Source organism: Lacerta agilis, chromosome 12 (assembly GCF_009819535.1).
Source record: "Lacerta agilis isolate rLacAgi1 chromosome 12, rLacAgi1.pri, whole genome shotgun sequence".
NCBI lineage: Eukaryota > Metazoa > Chordata > Lepidosauria > Squamata > Lacertidae > Lacerta > Lacerta agilis.
The window spans coordinates 45,157,154-45,173,790 of record NC_046323.1 but is presented as its reverse complement, the minus strand read 5'-3'; the positions used below and the strand labels follow the sequence as shown (position 1 = coordinate 45,173,790).

At 42.4% G+C, this 16,637-nt stretch overlaps 1 protein-coding gene across 1 annotated transcript in view; it reads left to right on the top strand.

Moving 5' to 3' along the window:
* RBM33 (RNA binding motif protein 33) overlaps positions 1–15,911 on the top strand; it is an 83,816-nt gene extending 67,905 nt beyond the window's left edge. Inside the window, exons 16-19 of the mRNA XM_033165349.1 lie at positions 757–957; positions 1,707–1,895; positions 14,731–14,819; positions 15,423–15,911. Of these exons, the coding sequence (XP_033021240.1) occupies positions 757–957; positions 1,707–1,895; positions 14,731–14,819; positions 15,423–15,471 (528 nt within the window). The 3' untranslated portion in view covers positions 15,472–15,911. The remainder of the gene's footprint in view (positions 1–756; positions 958–1,706; positions 1,896–14,730; positions 14,820–15,422) is intronic.
* The last annotated feature ends 726 nt before the right edge of the window (positions 15,912–16,637 follow it).

Here is a 16,637-nt window from a genome sequence, read left to right as displayed (position 1 = left end):
GTAGGCAGCCCCCACTGTCATCAAACTAATCTGGCATGTGGATGTGATTCTGTTTTATCCATGCAAGTCACAGCTTAGATCAGGGACGGCCAACTCCTAAGAGACTGCGATCTACTCTCAGAATAAAAAACTGGCAGTGATCTGCCCCTTTTGGGGGGGGGGGTTCAGGTGAAAGTTGTTGGGGGGAAAGTTCCTTTTTTAGGGGTTCAGGTCACAGTTGAACTTTTTTTAGAAATGAAAGAAAGCTCTCTTTTTTTAGGGGTTCAGGGAAAAGTTGCTCAGCTTTTTTAGGGGGAAAGGGGAAAAGTCGCTCACCAAAAGATCACTAAGGAAACAATCGGCCTCACTGCAAAAGCTCTGTCTTCCGTTCTGTAGACCAGGCAACAATGGAGGATGGGGCGAGGGGGTTTTTAACTGTGGAAAGAGAACCAGCAATCGACCGTGATCTACCAAAACCTCCCGGGGATCTACCAGTAGATAGCGATCGACCTGTTGGACATCCCTGGACATCCATTGTAGCTAGTAACCTGTCATCATGCCGGGGGTGGGGTGGGGGGGGCAGTGGTGGCTTTTTGCCAACTCCCCATTTCATAATTCTATTTCCACTCGGCATAACCCAAAATTTTGAGCCAGTTTCTGTTTTTAGCAGAATATGGTGCCTGTGCAGACTAATCACACTCAACGCTGTAGTAGCTTTGCAGAAAATGTGTGCTGCATTTTGTGGAGCCTGAACCAGTGTGGTGTTGTTTCCCACAGGGTGGTGAGAACGTTGGCTTTTCTCACTCAGAAGTGCCACATCACCGGCTACAGCAGCCCCTGGATCAAAGACATCAGCCTGTGCGGAAGGTCACCTTGACCAAAGGAACAATACAGCAACCGCATCAGCACCAGCTGGCACAGATCCACTCACTTCCCCAGGGGCTGAAAAACATCCCGGGGATACATCAGGCAAAGAAGGTATGGATTCACAATTTGTATTAAAATCACCTTTGCAATTTGTTTGAAAGAATAGCCAGGAATGAATTCCCACGGTTATTCAGATGCTGAACCAGTTGAAACATGCCAGCTGTTAGAGAAGTAGTAAAGAGAGAGTTGGCGTGTCAAGTATTTGCAACTTTTTGTATTGTCATTTTAGTGTTAAAGTAGACTTATATCACCTGGAACTGTCTTAATCTTCATGGTGGTTCTAAGGAGAACGTAACATGATCTTTGCCACAATGAGCACCCATCATGTTAGTATAGAGCTCATTTCCTCCGCTATGCAAACCTATATAACTTTGTTGCCATTTTGTGCATCAGGGTGTTGCCCTCTTAGCATTGGACTTGTCTTTGCAAGCTCTGAATTTGGAGGGCTGGTGGCACCTCTGGAAATCAGAAAGCCAGGGAGGCGAATGAAAACTTAAGGGAAACAGTGGCATAACTTTTCTGGTGCTGTGGCTTCTCCCCAGAGAGGAAATCCTTGTTACATTGACATGTCTCCATATTTGCACATTTATAGCACGCAGGGAATCTGAACCGTTTGGCTGTCAGTCCAATGAACAAGCTTGTGTGTGTACAATTTGCCAGCAGCAACATGACACCTTTTAATCGGTCTCTGCTTTCATCATCTCCTTCTAAGTGAATTACTAACTTCCGCGTTATCTGTCAGATTCAGTTAGGCGAAAGCAAGTAAATCAAAAAATGCAGCTTACTTTTGTTCTTGGCAGGTCATTACGCACGGGAGAGGCAGAGGCATTGCGGGCCAGATGGGCCGAGGACGCTTGATGCCAAATAAACAGAATCTGCGAGTGGTAGAGTGCAAACCACAGCCCTGCATTGTGTCAGTTGAAGGGCTTTCTTCATCAACCACGGATGTCCAACTGAAAAACCTGCTGATGTCGGTAGGACCTATTCAGGTAAATCACCCTGGGCTTGTGTTACTTGTGCCAGAAATCTTTCATCTTACAAAGCTCAATGTCTTTGATGGGAGGAGGAGGAGGAGGAGGAGGAGGAGGAGGAGGAGGAGGAGGAAGCTTTTAGCAGTTAATTACATATATTTAAGGATGCCTCTCCCCCCCCCACCCTGTGTGTCTGAAAGGAAAAGGCATCTAGATAAAAGAATGATTTCAACTGTGATGCAGCAAGCAGAGTGTCGTTCATCTCAATGCAGTGTCACACAAATGCCTTTCATGGTTGTTCCAGAGCTGCTCTTGCTAAGGGTTCAGCGTACTCGCAGGAAAATGCTGCGTCCTCAAAAAGTGCAGAGAAAATAGTCTTTTAACAGAGAAAAGAGGGTGCTCAGTTAGATAACACATCTTTTGGCTGATGGTGGGCTCTGCTGCTTTATCATGAACAAGATTTAGCATTAAAGAGAAACTTTTTGGATACGACTTCTTCCCTCACCCCCATATGTGGCAGGATCATAAGTGGTACTTAGGTTTTACCACTTCCCCACCACTCGAAGTAGACACCGAAACCAGGAAAGTCCTGTTGTTTGATTTGCAGTATATCCTCTAAGCATGGACAGTGAAATTGCTAAAGAAAGTAGTTTCATCAGGCAGGGCTGAAGATGATCCTGCAAGGGATCTTCAAGATCAGAAGTTCACCTACATGCCATGAAGGGAGCAGGAAAGAAGAGCATAAGGCTGGGTCCTGCTTTCAGTAAAGTCAGAATTCCCTTTACTGAAGAAAATGTCCCCCTCCCCCTCCCCCTCCATTTTATTCCCACTCTGCATCTCGCTGGTAGTCATATTGTCTACCTGGAAAGAAATTCTTCCCCTGGTCAGATTGGGAAATGGAGAATTTGGTTGTGCCTTCCACAATTGCAAGTGGAATTGGGAGCAGAGCATTTGGTCAGTATTTGGTGGAGGGGTGGGGTGTATGTTCAGATTGTTTCATAGAGGAGGAGGGTTTTTCCAACCTTATGGTGTAGTGTAGGGGAGCAGCAACTTCTTATTCTCCCCTTCCTTGTCTCTGTGTGTGGACTGAGCAAGATGTGCTAGCTAGCCACCCACTTGGCCATCCAAGGAAGCGAGGGAATTAAGGAGGAGCTGCTTTGTTGCACTATATCATCAGATTTTGGGGGAGGCAAGAAAAGCAGCACAGCCTTTTCTCTTTTTTTTGCTCCCACCCCCCAAAATCAGGAGGGGTGGGGAGAAATTTTCTTCATCTTCCTCAATCGCCAAACCAGGTAACAGCCCTAGTTGATACTAGGAGATTAGGATTGTTCCTTACAGAAGAAAGTTGTATAGAAAGGACCAGCTCTGTAGTTCTGAGGCATTACACTTCACATTTTGTTGCAATGGAAAATGCTTCAATTTGCAGTTGTGATCACCCACTCCTGATACCTTGTTAATGGCATTCTGCCTCAGGATTGTGAAAGCATCACCCAAATAATCTTTGTTCACCTTTTACACACCTCAGGAAGTACATGGGGCTGATTCACACCCCTAATAGTTGCCATGGTTTGTACCTTCTGCCTCAACCCTATAGAGGTTCCTTTGCTGCCAGATGAAAAATTCTCCCAAAGCTCATCAAGGTTGTTGGTGGAGGGATAATAAAATAACTTGTACTCCAGCACAGTTGCAGATTCCAGCAATGCATTTCAAAATACAAACAGCTTCCCCTTTAAAAAATATTTTTGAAACCCATTGGGAACATGATCAATCCATACAGCTATTTCTTTTTGTAGTAAGCTTTGTTATGGCCTTTTGCACAACTTTGCACAATTTACAGTGTGATCCTATGCATGTCTACTCAGAAACATTTTTCAGTGAATTAAATGGGACTTTTCCCAGGTAAGTGTATTTAGGAGAGTAGACTTTCAAGTTTGCATTGTGATGGAGGAAAGTACGGGCAAAAAACCAGAATGGGGAACCTCTGGCCCTCCAGGTATTGTTTGGACTCCACTCCCATCAGGCACAGCAAACATGAGCAGCTGTCTTGCCAAATGCAAGGTGGTTCTTTTAAAAGAGATTCAGAAGCAATACAAAACACAAGTGAGTGAGAAGATGGTGTTATTCCTAAACAGCAAGCAATATATACATATCAGGCATGCACTTCTATCTGCCACTTGGAAGTCCTCAAGAAGTGGCAAAGTGACTCCCCCAGGTAGCCTCAGTTTGCACGGCCTGGCGGCCAATAAGTCCATGCACGAGCTTTCCCCCCAAAAAAACTCTGCCCAAACCATGCCTCACTTTCCAATAACAATTTCCAACATCAAAGAAGGTTCCCAGCACTATCCTCCCAGACTGATTAAGGCAGCCTCCTCCCAACTCGTTAGGATATCAGAGAAGGTTCTCACACCTTCAAAAACTTAACAGCTGCAAGGGAGGGGGAAGGAACAGAGGCAGGAAGGGTAACCATATTAGAATCACTAACTCCTTGATATACAAAACAAAATAGAAAATTCTTTTCAGTAGCACCTTAGAGACCAACTGTGTTTGTTCTTGGTATGAACTTTCGTGTGCATGCACACTTCTTCAGATTCTCCTTGATATACATTTTGTCTTCTGGGTGGATTTCCCATACACCAGCGGTCAGTAATGATGGAAGTTATAGTCCAGCAACACCTAGGGGGCCACATGTTCCCCACACCAATGAATGAGTGCACCAGTTCATAGCGTCTGCTCGTTTAACACTATATCAGTGCAGTGCAGTGCAGTTTATAATGCAAAGTGTCTGGATAGATTTTTTTCAAATCACATGGTTTTGCCCTAGGGAAATAATCTGCTACTACTCTCAGAATCCTCTGCTGTGTACTAAACTCCTTATAATGTTGAGGTAATATGACTGTTCCCCTTCTAGGTTCTCATGGACCATCCATTTAAAGATTTCTTGAGCCTCTCCACCTTAATCCGAAAGATGAGTACTGGCATAGTAGCCTGTTGTTACAGTGTTATGCTGACTCAGTAAACTCCACCCCAGCCTTCCCCAACCAGTTACTTTCAGGCCTTTTGAACTGCAACTCCCTCCCATCAGCCCAACTAGCATCAGCTGAGTCTGATGTGAATTGGAGCCCAAATACCTGGGAGTGACCAGGTTGGGGAAGGTTCCTCTGACCTGAAACATTAGTTACCTCTCTGGAATCTCTGGAATTCAAGGCTGACAGCTTTTTGCAGCAGCACTGCCAGGGAATATTATGAGATTATCATCACAGTGTCATGTTTGTGAAAACCACTCCTCCATTCTTTGGAAACAGTATCCCCCCCCCCCCCCAATACTGTTATAAAACTAGCTTTGTAAAGGTGGAAATCCAGTTTCATGTTAAATATTCCACCTTTTCACTCCCTAAAATACTAATGTACTGCTTAATATGACATGCTAGAGTAGAGAATACACGACACCATCATAGATTGATGCATTAATCATTGATTCTTTGTAAGTGGCTTAGTTATTTTTCCAAACTTTGTGTTGAAGTGTGTTTAAAGAGAACAATGTTTTAAACATGACAGGTATGCTTTAAGAATGTAATTAAAGGTGACTCCTTGTGGCTTGAGGAAGGGGAGAAAAACTGACGGTGCTTTTTTCAATGTGTCCCATTTGGCATTCTTAGAGTGATGGCACAACCTAGTGCTCACTTAGGGTAATGTAAGGATTGTTTGTTTTAAAGTGAGCAGCTTGTAAATTAAAAATGGGTTTGAATCAAAATTGATGTATCATCACATGCTGTAGGGAACCTTACGTTGGCATGAGAGTAAGATTGCATTTGAACTGATGAACAATCTTACTTTGGAGACTTCTACATTTCTTTGTATTCTGTGCAACAGTGAAGAGTCCCTGCATGTTTTCCACACACACACACACACACACACACACACACACACACTTATTGTGTGTTTCTGCATTTCCTCTGTTGCCAAAGAGACTGGTTTTCATCCTGAGTCGGTTTAGCCATGTTTTTATAACTGCTTTCCACATCAGCTTTATGTTAGTCTCTCAAAGTCTGTTCCTAACTTCCCATTCCAGTTGGTCGTTAAAGAACTTTGTAACTGAAAACTAGTACTTGACTTTTCTTTTTACCCTACTCCCTCCAAATCCTTTTTCCTTTTCTGTAGTGGCTTCTAGATTCTCAACTTAACGGTGAGGAGTATCATATCCGCCCTGAAAGCCTTTTCTAGGTGCAAGTGCTTAGTAAAAATGCTTCAGATAATTAAGTCTATTGCAGGAATTAAGATGGGCCAGAAGTTTGGGGTGGTGAATGCTGACGATGCTGAGTGCCTTGTCATCTCTCCTGCATTTTATCCTTTGGTTTCCAGAATGCATTGAGCTAGGAGTAAACTGGTTGCAGTTGAGAGTGCAATCCACAAATAACCCAGCTGGTCCTGTCCAACTGGAATATACAAAAAGTGCTTCTGACTACACGCAGAGTGCTTTTGTCCTCCATTGAGGAAGTGTTGCCTGACACCTCCTACTCAAGTGAAAAAGGGGCCGCACAACAAGTGGCCTGGCATCCCTACAAACCTGAGTCTTTACACCTTACTTTTTAGAAATGGAAAAACTGTTCCCAGCTCCCTTGCAGGTTGCCTGGAAGCAACTTAAAACACAGATTGCCTCATCTCCCCCCGCCCCTGCATTGTTTGTTTGTTAATTAATAAATTAAATAAATTTGTATACCACCCTTCATCTGCAGATCTCTGGGTGGTTCATGGTATAAAAATACAAGATAAAAACACAATTCCCATGTGTTGGTGGACTCTGTATTCCCCCCCCCACTCCTACACAAGGTTTGTGCTCAGTCCAGCAGGAATATTCAGTACCTGAACAAAAGACCAGTAAGCAAAATCCAACCTTCCACAGAAGTCCATTCCAGTCCTTACAAGAACTCTCCCTCTGCCTTTCTTTGAAATCAGCTCCTGAATATGATAGAAAGAATGACTGGGGGTAATTTGGTGTGTGGAGCTTTCAGTTTGTATTCTTGGACAGAAGCTTTCTGGGGGTGGGGGTGGAGAAGCGATAGCTTGTTCTTGGCCTTCAGCAGAAGACCAGGACAGAGTAGGGCTTTTAAGGTTTTAAGACTGGATTATTAAGAATATAAGGCTCTAGGAACGTGCATGAATAAGCTAATATGATGGCAGTTACAGGTGGGTAGCTGTGTTGGTCTGCCATAGTCAAAACAAAATAAAAAATAAAATAAAAATAAAAAATTCTTTCCAGTAGCACCTTAGAGACCAACTTAGTTTGTTGTTGGTATGAGCTTTCGTGTGCATGCACACTTCTTCATGGACAGCCTCTACCGCTCACAAGGAACCAAGAGGGGGAGTGGAGGGTAGTCAATCGAGTTAAGATTTATGATATGAATTGCTATAATTGTTTTGTTTTGTTTTGTTTCTATACTCTTTTTATATTGTGGGGTTTTTTTGAATTTTGCTTTTTGAAAATTAATAAATGGTTATTTAAAAAAATAAAGGACAGAGTGGGGCTTTGGAAGAATGGTAGAACTACCAAGGTGGAAAGCGACAGCAGAGGTGGGCAGGACTAACAGTCAGAGGACTGGGGGAGAGAATGTGGCCGCCAATTTTCTTGGCTTAACAGGGGGCATCTCTTTCCCCAGATATCCACTCCAGCCTTTTCTGGATTCCTAGTATAGTTGCTGGAGTGCAGCCCCCCACTAGACATGCTGCCAACAACCAACCTTCTTCCATTGTGGCTGGTGCAGGGGAAACCATAGAAACCATGGGTGTTGCCTGCTTTGAGACTCAAGCCAGCTCCTATCTGCATTGCTCTGCCCTTCCATTCTGTCACACTACAGTAGGATATTCTTCATTATTCTGTGGATATGAGGAGGGAAGACTTTACAATGCAGAAATTTCTGGGTCTGTGCACAGGCCCATTGCAGGATCCTTCTCAGTCAGGGCCAGGCAATCCTGTATCAGGAGGGGTTATAGCTCAGTGGTAGAACACATGCTTTCCATGAAAAGGTTGCAAGTTCAACAAATAGGGAGAGTGAAGGGGTGAATACCATTGGTCTTAAGGCTGACCAGTGAAACTCCACACTGCACCCGTAGCAGCAAAACCAGACGCCTTCATTTGTGCCACCTGCAATAAAACATGTCTCTCCTGTATTGGTCTCTACAGCCACAGCAGGTACTGCAACTCTTCAGCTATTTGACTTTATGCCTAAAGTCTCCTGAGGCAGACGGTTGCCAACAGAATAGGGCTGGCCAGGTCCAGGCCCATGATGACCCCAAGCAGCTGATAGCCAAAGTTGGTTGGCTGTGCTAGTGGGTGAATGACTGTTTGAAACTGGCTTTATAGATGGAGGTTTCTGCTAAAAAGATGTACACAAATACTTAAAGCTGAAAAGAAACTTTAGGAGAGAACACTTTGAAGGGAAGTGTGCAATTCACAGGTAGCTGAAACCTACACCAGTGACTCTTGTGGAGTCATTTTGAAACACGGTGCTATATATACAAAATACTGTACATCTCTGTATTCTATGGAATGTTAGGAGAACAACTATTTTGGTTAGTGCTTGAAGGTTAAAATGATGCTTCTTGAACAGTATCCCACAAGTGGAATTTGAACAGTCTATAATAATGTAACCAAGCTATGCAGACTTAACTCCATTTTATATGTTTTCCTAGCACCTGTATTTGGAAGCCCCAAAGCAGACGCTGGTACAGTAAGTTATTAGCTAATAGTTGGATCAAGTTACTTAGTATAAGAACTTTATCTTAATTTCTCCATCATGCAAAACAAAGCATTCTACTCAAAACATTGCTAATTTTCCTGTTTGAATTTGCCAGGCTTATGACCACAGGAACTCGCAGCAGAGTCTCCTGGAAAAGAAAGTAATAAATGAGTGTTAAAAAGTAATTGATATGGTACACTCTTCCTTTAAATCAGGGGTCAGCAAACTTTTTTTGGAGGTGGCCGGTTCACTGTCCCCCAGACCTTGTGGCAGGCTGGACCGGGCACGCGACCCCCCCCAGCCCCTCCCCTCCCCCTGCCTACCTATGCTGCAGCCAGTCGGCTCTGCGCTCTGCCAACCGCGGCTCCTGTGCCTGCCCTTGTGAGCGGTAGAGGCTGTCAGTGGTGGCAGAGGGACGAGCAGCCTGAAAGGGCTGGCTGGCTCCAGAAAGGCGCTGCCTGAAATGGTCCTCAGCCAGCTCAGCCCAGCCCCCTTTCTCCACTACGCAGGGCAGGGAGAAGGGTGGGGAGAAGCCAGGAGGGAGGGGGGGGAGGCATTGTGATGTGTGAGAGGGAAGGGGGATGTTGCCAGGGAAAAAAATTAACGGAAAAAAATTAACAAACAGAATCGCCGATCCACGCAACGTCCGTGGGCCGGATCCAGCCTGCCGACCATAGTTTGCCAACCCCTGCTTTAAATCATAAGGAGACTTGAGTTAAAATAAAGAAAATAAACATTGTTTGTGCAAGTTGCACTGTTTAAAACAAAGCTCAAAATGCATAGGAAAGAGAATGCTCCTTCAGGCAGCAAGAGGTAAATGAGAGAGAATCTGTGCAAGGAATCAAATGTTCACTTAACAACGAATGAGCTTTAAACAAAAATCTGAAAGAATAATACATTTCTTATCAGAAGTGCTTAGCACTAAACACTTCAGCCTCTGACTTGGAAACCATTCTAAGTCTTGTTAGCTAATGTCATTGAGAAACTTGGCAAAGTTAATTAAAAACCCCAAATAATTAACACAATGGGCAGTATGGTGCAAGGATCATGAGATGGAAGAGGCAGGGAGCCTGAAGTGAAAATTCACTGGCAGCTCCCCTTAAAGTGTTTGGATACCATAGTTGAACAAAACAGATCCAGAGTTGAGTGGGATGGCCAGCTTACATACTTGGCTCCTCATGCCCTCCAGCAGTCCCAAGACTAGGACTTATCTTTCCCTCTCCTGAGACCCCAGGCACTCAAAACATGGAAGTATGTGCCACTGTACACTCAGCTTGGCTTTCTGATTTTGGGGTGGTTTTGTGCAAAGCAGTTTTGTGCAAAGTGGCCCTGGGTTGACCATGAAGTAATGTGTTGGAGGAGAGCCCCAGTAGCCAAATAGGTTTGACCTCCGCATATGGCCTGCCCCCAATCAGAGGTTCTTCACCCCTGGTTTAATCCATAATATTACCAGCTCTGTCTGTACAGAGAGTTTTATATAGAATGTTGACTTGGAAAATGGTGCAACAGCTAAATATAGCTTCTTCTTTCCCCCCTTAATTGGCTGTCACAGGAGGCTGGAGGCTAAAGCTTTGGGAGGATATCCTGCAGTAGTTGAGAGAGAGACACCCAACTTGGTTGTGAGAATCAGTTATTAGCAGGGCCGAAGAAGTTTCAGGAGAGGGGAGAGCGCCAGTTGACACAGGAGGAATTGCTGCATGTCGCTGACGAGGAAATGACCTCCTATGGTTACTTGTCCCTCCTGTTGACTTACGTGGACCTTTAAGCATGCCATTCCCTTCAGGGAGAAGAAGGAATTCTCCACCATAAGTGACTGTTCTGTGGGAGACAAAATCCCAACCTAGATACTTTGACTAAATGCAAATGGCTTCTCCTTTTGTAAGCATGTTCTTTAACTTGGTGTACAGTGGCGAGCATTGACTTTACAAAGAATTTCATTCATCTAGTTATATGTTGGCGATGGGGAAATGGCCTAGCGTACTGAATAGTGTTCCTGCTGGTAAAAATGGGGAACGTACCTGGAAAAAAAGGGTAGGGGGGTGAAAGAGTGCAGACTTGGGGAAACAGCTTTTGCCCCCCCCCCACGATCAGTTTTCCACGAGTTATTGCTGAGATTTCCCGCCCAGCTTCAGTCATGATGCCGAACGCCACAACTTTGTTTACTCAGGTTCCTGTTGTAAAAATTTAAGATTAAACAGTGTTTGCTATAAAAGTACCAGGATTTGGAGGTGTTCATTAATAAGAATAAGAATAAGCTAATGCCCATTGTTGCAGTGTTCAAGCTGCGGTCTATTTTTTGTTACATAAAGGAACACAAGGACCATCAATACATTTTATAAGGATGTTAAGAGAACCCCTCTACCAGAGTTGCTAAGCTAAAGTGGGTGTCTAAGAGTTTAAAAAAGGGGGGTTTCAGTTTGTTTTGTGCTCATTAAACTTTCTGTAAGGATTCATGGCAAGCTTCAGAAGCCTTATTCAGTTATAAAGTTGAAGCTTTGTTGGCTTTTGATAAATTTATTACTTAAGAGCTTTTTAAAAATCCTAATAAGATAAAAGGCATTTTTCATTTATCTATGAAGACCAATGGATACTACTGGTATTTGATTTTTTGATTTTTCTTATGATATGTATTTAGGTCACAGATTACATGTTCTTTTCACACACTCATTATTGATTGTGATTTCCATGTTTTTGATTCCCATGAAAATGTGTGATCATTTGTTTATGAATGGGTTCATAAAGAAACTTGTATTCATTCCAGAAGTGTTCAGGTAGAAGTGAGTGTTGGTTGTGTAAAAACACACACACACACACAAAAAACCCTTGTCTCTCAGGACCAATTTACAGGTTACTTGCAGTGGGGGAAATAAACATTTCTGTATCATGTTAAGAGTTAAAACAAGCACCCCATAGCCAGCATCAGGAAGAGCTGATAGAACCACTTGGGAGGAGCTTTAGAAGTTGATATAATTGCAGTGTGAACTGAAATATCTTTACATTTCATTCACCTTCTGGAACATCAGTTCATCCTGTAGGAATTTTGCCCATTGGGAGCAGACATTTCAGATAATGGTGTTGCAAAATAAACAACTAATTGACTGGTTTCTTTTCACTCCAAAACGCTGTCACTTGCTCTCTGAACTCAGCAGAAATGCATATTTTGAGAGAATGGTTGTGTTTTGACATAACACTAAACTATAGTTTATTGCCACATGAATGGTTCTCATACCGTCCCTTCTCCTTCTGCAAGGCAGCTGTGAGGAGATTGGAAGCATTGCCTTACCTTTTCCAGTTCCTGCAGTTTATTGTTATGTTCAGAACAGAACTGTGGTTTGTTTAACCATGGTTTTATGAAACAATTGAACTTCCAAACTGTGGTTCAAAATCCTGGCTTGTTCAGATAAGCTGCATTTAAAACTAATCACAGTTCCCAGTTTGGACATAGCACAAACCTTGGTTAGTTGCAAATGAAAGAGGGGTGAGGGAAGCAGTTAATGCATGTCATGTTATATTATGGTTTATTGTTACACCTGAACACAGTCATTGTCCAGAACTTGTTTAAAGATAGCAGTGCAGAATCCACATATTACCAAATCCACATATTACCAAAACTATTGCCTAGTTTTCTTGACACTGTACAAAAGAATACAAGCAAATTCAATTGTTTTTATTTCACTTAATATGTGTAACTGGTTGTATGCTGCACTGTTTTCCTGAATTGTTGTTTGTATACTAGAATGTCTAAAGCTATTGTTTTCATCCCTGTTTGTCTATCATTATTTAGCAATAAATGGACATGCCAGATTATTTCGCATATTAGAAATGTGGTGGTGGTTTTCAAATATTCAAGTGGCCAGCTGATCATTCAAACACCAAGTTGCAGTGTGCTATTTCATGAAGTAATCCTGTAAATCTACCTTTACATGGATGAGTAGAACATTTGCAACTAGTCTTGGTGCCTGACAAATAATTGCTTACTTGATTTTGATGAGTGTAAGCCCACTTCAAAGAAAGTTAATTGAAAATTGAATTTCATTAGCCCTGTATTCCTCATTATTTCTGAGTAGCAAAGAGAAATTATGCTCAATCACACCATTTGAAGGAACAAATGTGTTTCTGTGCAGAATATTTTTCAAGTTCTTTAAGCCCTGAGACAATTGGGTAGTTATTTTTAAATGCAAATATTTATGTACCGGTAAGTTTTTTGCTGATACTTTTTGAGTCATAGTTTGCTTCTTGTAATCAACTGATGGCTGGTAGTCCTGTTAATAAATAGCTGCTTTCCAGACTGGTATTCAAGATGGGTGTTAGAGATGTTAAAGATTTCTGCCTTTTTTGTTTGTAGTCCAGCTTTGGCCATAGTGTATTAAAACCTGGGTGTACACTCTCTGTTTTATGTCCGTAGTAAAGAAACGGTACTTGCAGTAATTGGTCTTGGGTTCAACATGTTCTGAACATGTTAACTAAGCAGCCATTGGTTACCTGACTTTGATGGGTTGTCAGTGTCCTCTGAGAACTTGAAATTAGCAAAGGAAAAGGTTGAAACAGTAGCATTATGCATCCTCCAAAGACATAGGACTTGCTGCTAATGCAAGCAATATTGTGTCTGCTACTTACAGTATAGTAATAATTAGGAGAACCTGCAAGTCGCCTTCTGAAAACAGGACTATTCTTACAAGATGTATAGCCCAGATTTCAAAACTAGCAGAATTCTGCAGTAGCTCTCTTTTGACTGTTCCACAGAAAGATGGAGAACTGGTGTCTAGAATGATTTGAGTGGTGGAGGATTAATTATAAGGCTAATTATTCTGTAGTGTAGGGCGGAGCTTTCCAAACTTTTCATGTTGGTGACACATTTTTTAGACCTGCATCTTTTCGCGACATGGTAATTCAGTTTTACTAGCAAACCGGAGGTTAAACTAACCCCTTTCCAGCCCCGGGAGGAGCACAGGGAGCGTTTGTGCGACACACCTACAAGCTGCAACTGACACATTAAAGTGTCCCAACACACAGTTTGGAAAGCTCTGGTGTAGGAGTTCCACCAAAATTGAACCTCCACTATGGTGTATCTGTGTTTCTGCAGTTTCTTAAGCCTGTTTACTCTGTTGTAAAGAAGAGGGGTTAGTATTTAGATCCAGCCTACTCTAAATACAGTCATTAACAGATTGGGATGCACTTGGATTATCGTTAACACCACAAAAATTTCCAGCCACAGAATCGGGGATATTGTCATAACACCTAAATAAACCCACTGGGTTCAGGTTCATTGAAGGAGGCCGCCAACTGTCCATTTTTGGGGAGAACTGTATGTTTATTCATTTCAAGAATAGCAGATAAAATGATACCTTTGGGCCTTGTTTGTTTTATATTCATTAATTTTACTGTTTTTTATATAATATATTTAAACTGCTTCTGCAAGTTGGAGGGTGGGATAGTGTGAATCTACCCTGATTCTCTCTGAAACAGCTGCCCTCTCCCCATCCCAGAAGCTTGATTAGGGTGGCTTTATATAGAGACTGCATAAGTATTTCAAATGATTAGAATCCAAGTCTGGGCAAAACTCATAAAATATACAATTTCTTAGACCCGCATTCAAAGGCTTCCAAAGTTGCCTCTTTGTAAGTACCCCATGCAACACAACAGGTCACCAAAATTCAGTACAACTTCAGGAACACCCTTTAAACTTGGCATGAGAAGCTGTTGAGTATGTATGTGCAAGAAACCTGAGTATGTGTAAACAGGCTTTTGTTGGGACTCTGGTCTTCAGTTCCAGCATCAGATTTTTAGAGACTACCAGTGCCTTTGACATATCTACCCCTGCTTTATATGATCATTCAGGCTAAAGGCCTCAATAAATTGCCTGTTTTTGCTGCATGTTTGGACGGCCAGGGGCAGGCCAGGGGAATAAGGGATGGGATTTCTCAATCAACCAGCAAGCCTGAGAGTGCATGGCTGGTGAGCTTGTTGGCTGGAGGCAGTGGTGGTAAGATTCCAGCCATGATGTTCAGATTCTCTGTAGCAGCCTGATTCCACCTTTTAGAGAAGGGAAATAACTCAAAGCTCTGATGTTCTTTTAAAAGGCAAGCAATATAAGGTGATTTTCTTCTTGTCTTCCATAGAGTTTACAGATGCTTCCTCAACAGCGGAAGGCCATAGCAAAATTTAAAGAGCCCTCTGATGCTTTGAAATTTCAACAGAAGTTTCACAGGTAAATATTAATTCTAATTTTGCCATATCTAAAATACCCTAGATGCATTCTACTCAAGCCACTATACAAGACCCTTTTGCCTTCTTAAGAGATGATATTTTTTTTCACTTAAGCCATGTCCACCTTGGGAACTTCCAATAGGCTGTTGTGAGGCACAGGATACTGAATTAGGTAGGCCTTTAGTCTGATCCAGTAGGGCTGTTCTAATGTTACATTTATGATCATAAATATTTAATCCTCTGTTTCTTCTCTTTGTGGGCCTTCCACACAGCTAAACCAGTTTCCCATGATGTCTGGCCTGGAAACCTATAGTACAAGCAGCACTTAAACCACAGTTTCCCTGTTTGGATGTCACAGGAAACTTGATTAACAAGCCCTGAAGTCAGGCACCTAAATGGGGGGCAAGGAGGGAGGGCCTGGCTTGCATGTCATTCAGCAAACCATGGATTATTAGACAGACATGGTTATGTCTGAAACAAGTCTTGGACTTGTGATAGAAATGTGCAGAAAGTACGGTTCCTTAGTTTCACTTAATGGTATAAGCTATTGTGCTCTTTGTAGAAAGCGTGTCCCTTGACCGTTGTCTGTTGACCTTCTTCTTAGGCATATGATAGATTTGTCCCACATCAACGTGGCACTGATAGTGGAGTGACCTGCTGAACGCAACTGGTCTGTTCTTCTACATGTGGCTTCCTTTGAAGGAAGTCGCGAGGCAGGATCTCCTCGTGATCTCCAATGCCAGCTTTGCAGTGCCCCCCCTGAAACTTAAGACTACTCTGTGACACTACAGACAGCAGCAGCGTTACTGCAGTGGAAGCTAGAGTTAACAAGGATCCAGAAACGGAGAGTTTTGTATTGGCTTTCTTTTACTGTGTTGACACATGGAGCTATAGGTCTCGTGTCCTTGTGCACAAATGTGTGTACACAGGTGTTTTTTCAAGAAATGTACTATGTGATCACAGTGACTCAGATTGAAAGAACACTAACTTTGAAAAAATTTATGCTTCTTCATAGCAAAGAATATTTGATAATGGTTGCTCTTATCTTCCATGTGGGGTGTTGGAATGAGATGGTGTCCATACCTATCTGGATTTTTTTAATATATATATTTTTTAGCTAAGTAGATAGAATAAAACATGGGATGTGTAATTTGTTGGTATTTTTCCAAGAGTTCATTCCAGAAAGCTTTTATTCCCAGTGAGGTGAAGCCAACAATATGAAGTACTGTGCATGCTCTCAACCTTTTCCCCTTTCCAACATCACCTTGTAGGAATAACCTTCCCCTTTTCTTCTCCTGGGATAACAAGTCTCTCCTTCCCAGAGTATCTGAAAGGCAGGACTATTAGCATTCTTTTATTATATCTTAGATTGCCTTCAAAGGCGATTGCAGGACGTCAGGGTGGGGGTGGGAACCTGTACATGTTTACATTCAATGTAACACTACTAGTAGTATTCAACGAAACAAGATTCATTCGTGGCAGGTTGTTATGAATGGTACCATTATTTTGATTAGCATCTTTCCTTGAGATTTTCTTGGTATAATAATTTTCAGCAAAGGCTGCATAATGGCAGAGGTTGTCGAACTGTACAAGTTGAACTTACAAAGACTTTTTTCTTCCATGGGATGGAAATTAAGTGCAGACTTCAAGGAAACTGTGTTTTATGTAGGAAGTAAAGCTTTGCATTGTATCCTGCTTGTTTCTTCCAAAGGTAGGGATCTTTTTGTTACCAAAAGCTCCTTTGTACCCAGGTGTCTTTTGGGGAGAGAGAGAGCTTCCTTAATTCTAGAAATATTTTTCAGTGCTAATATATTAGGCA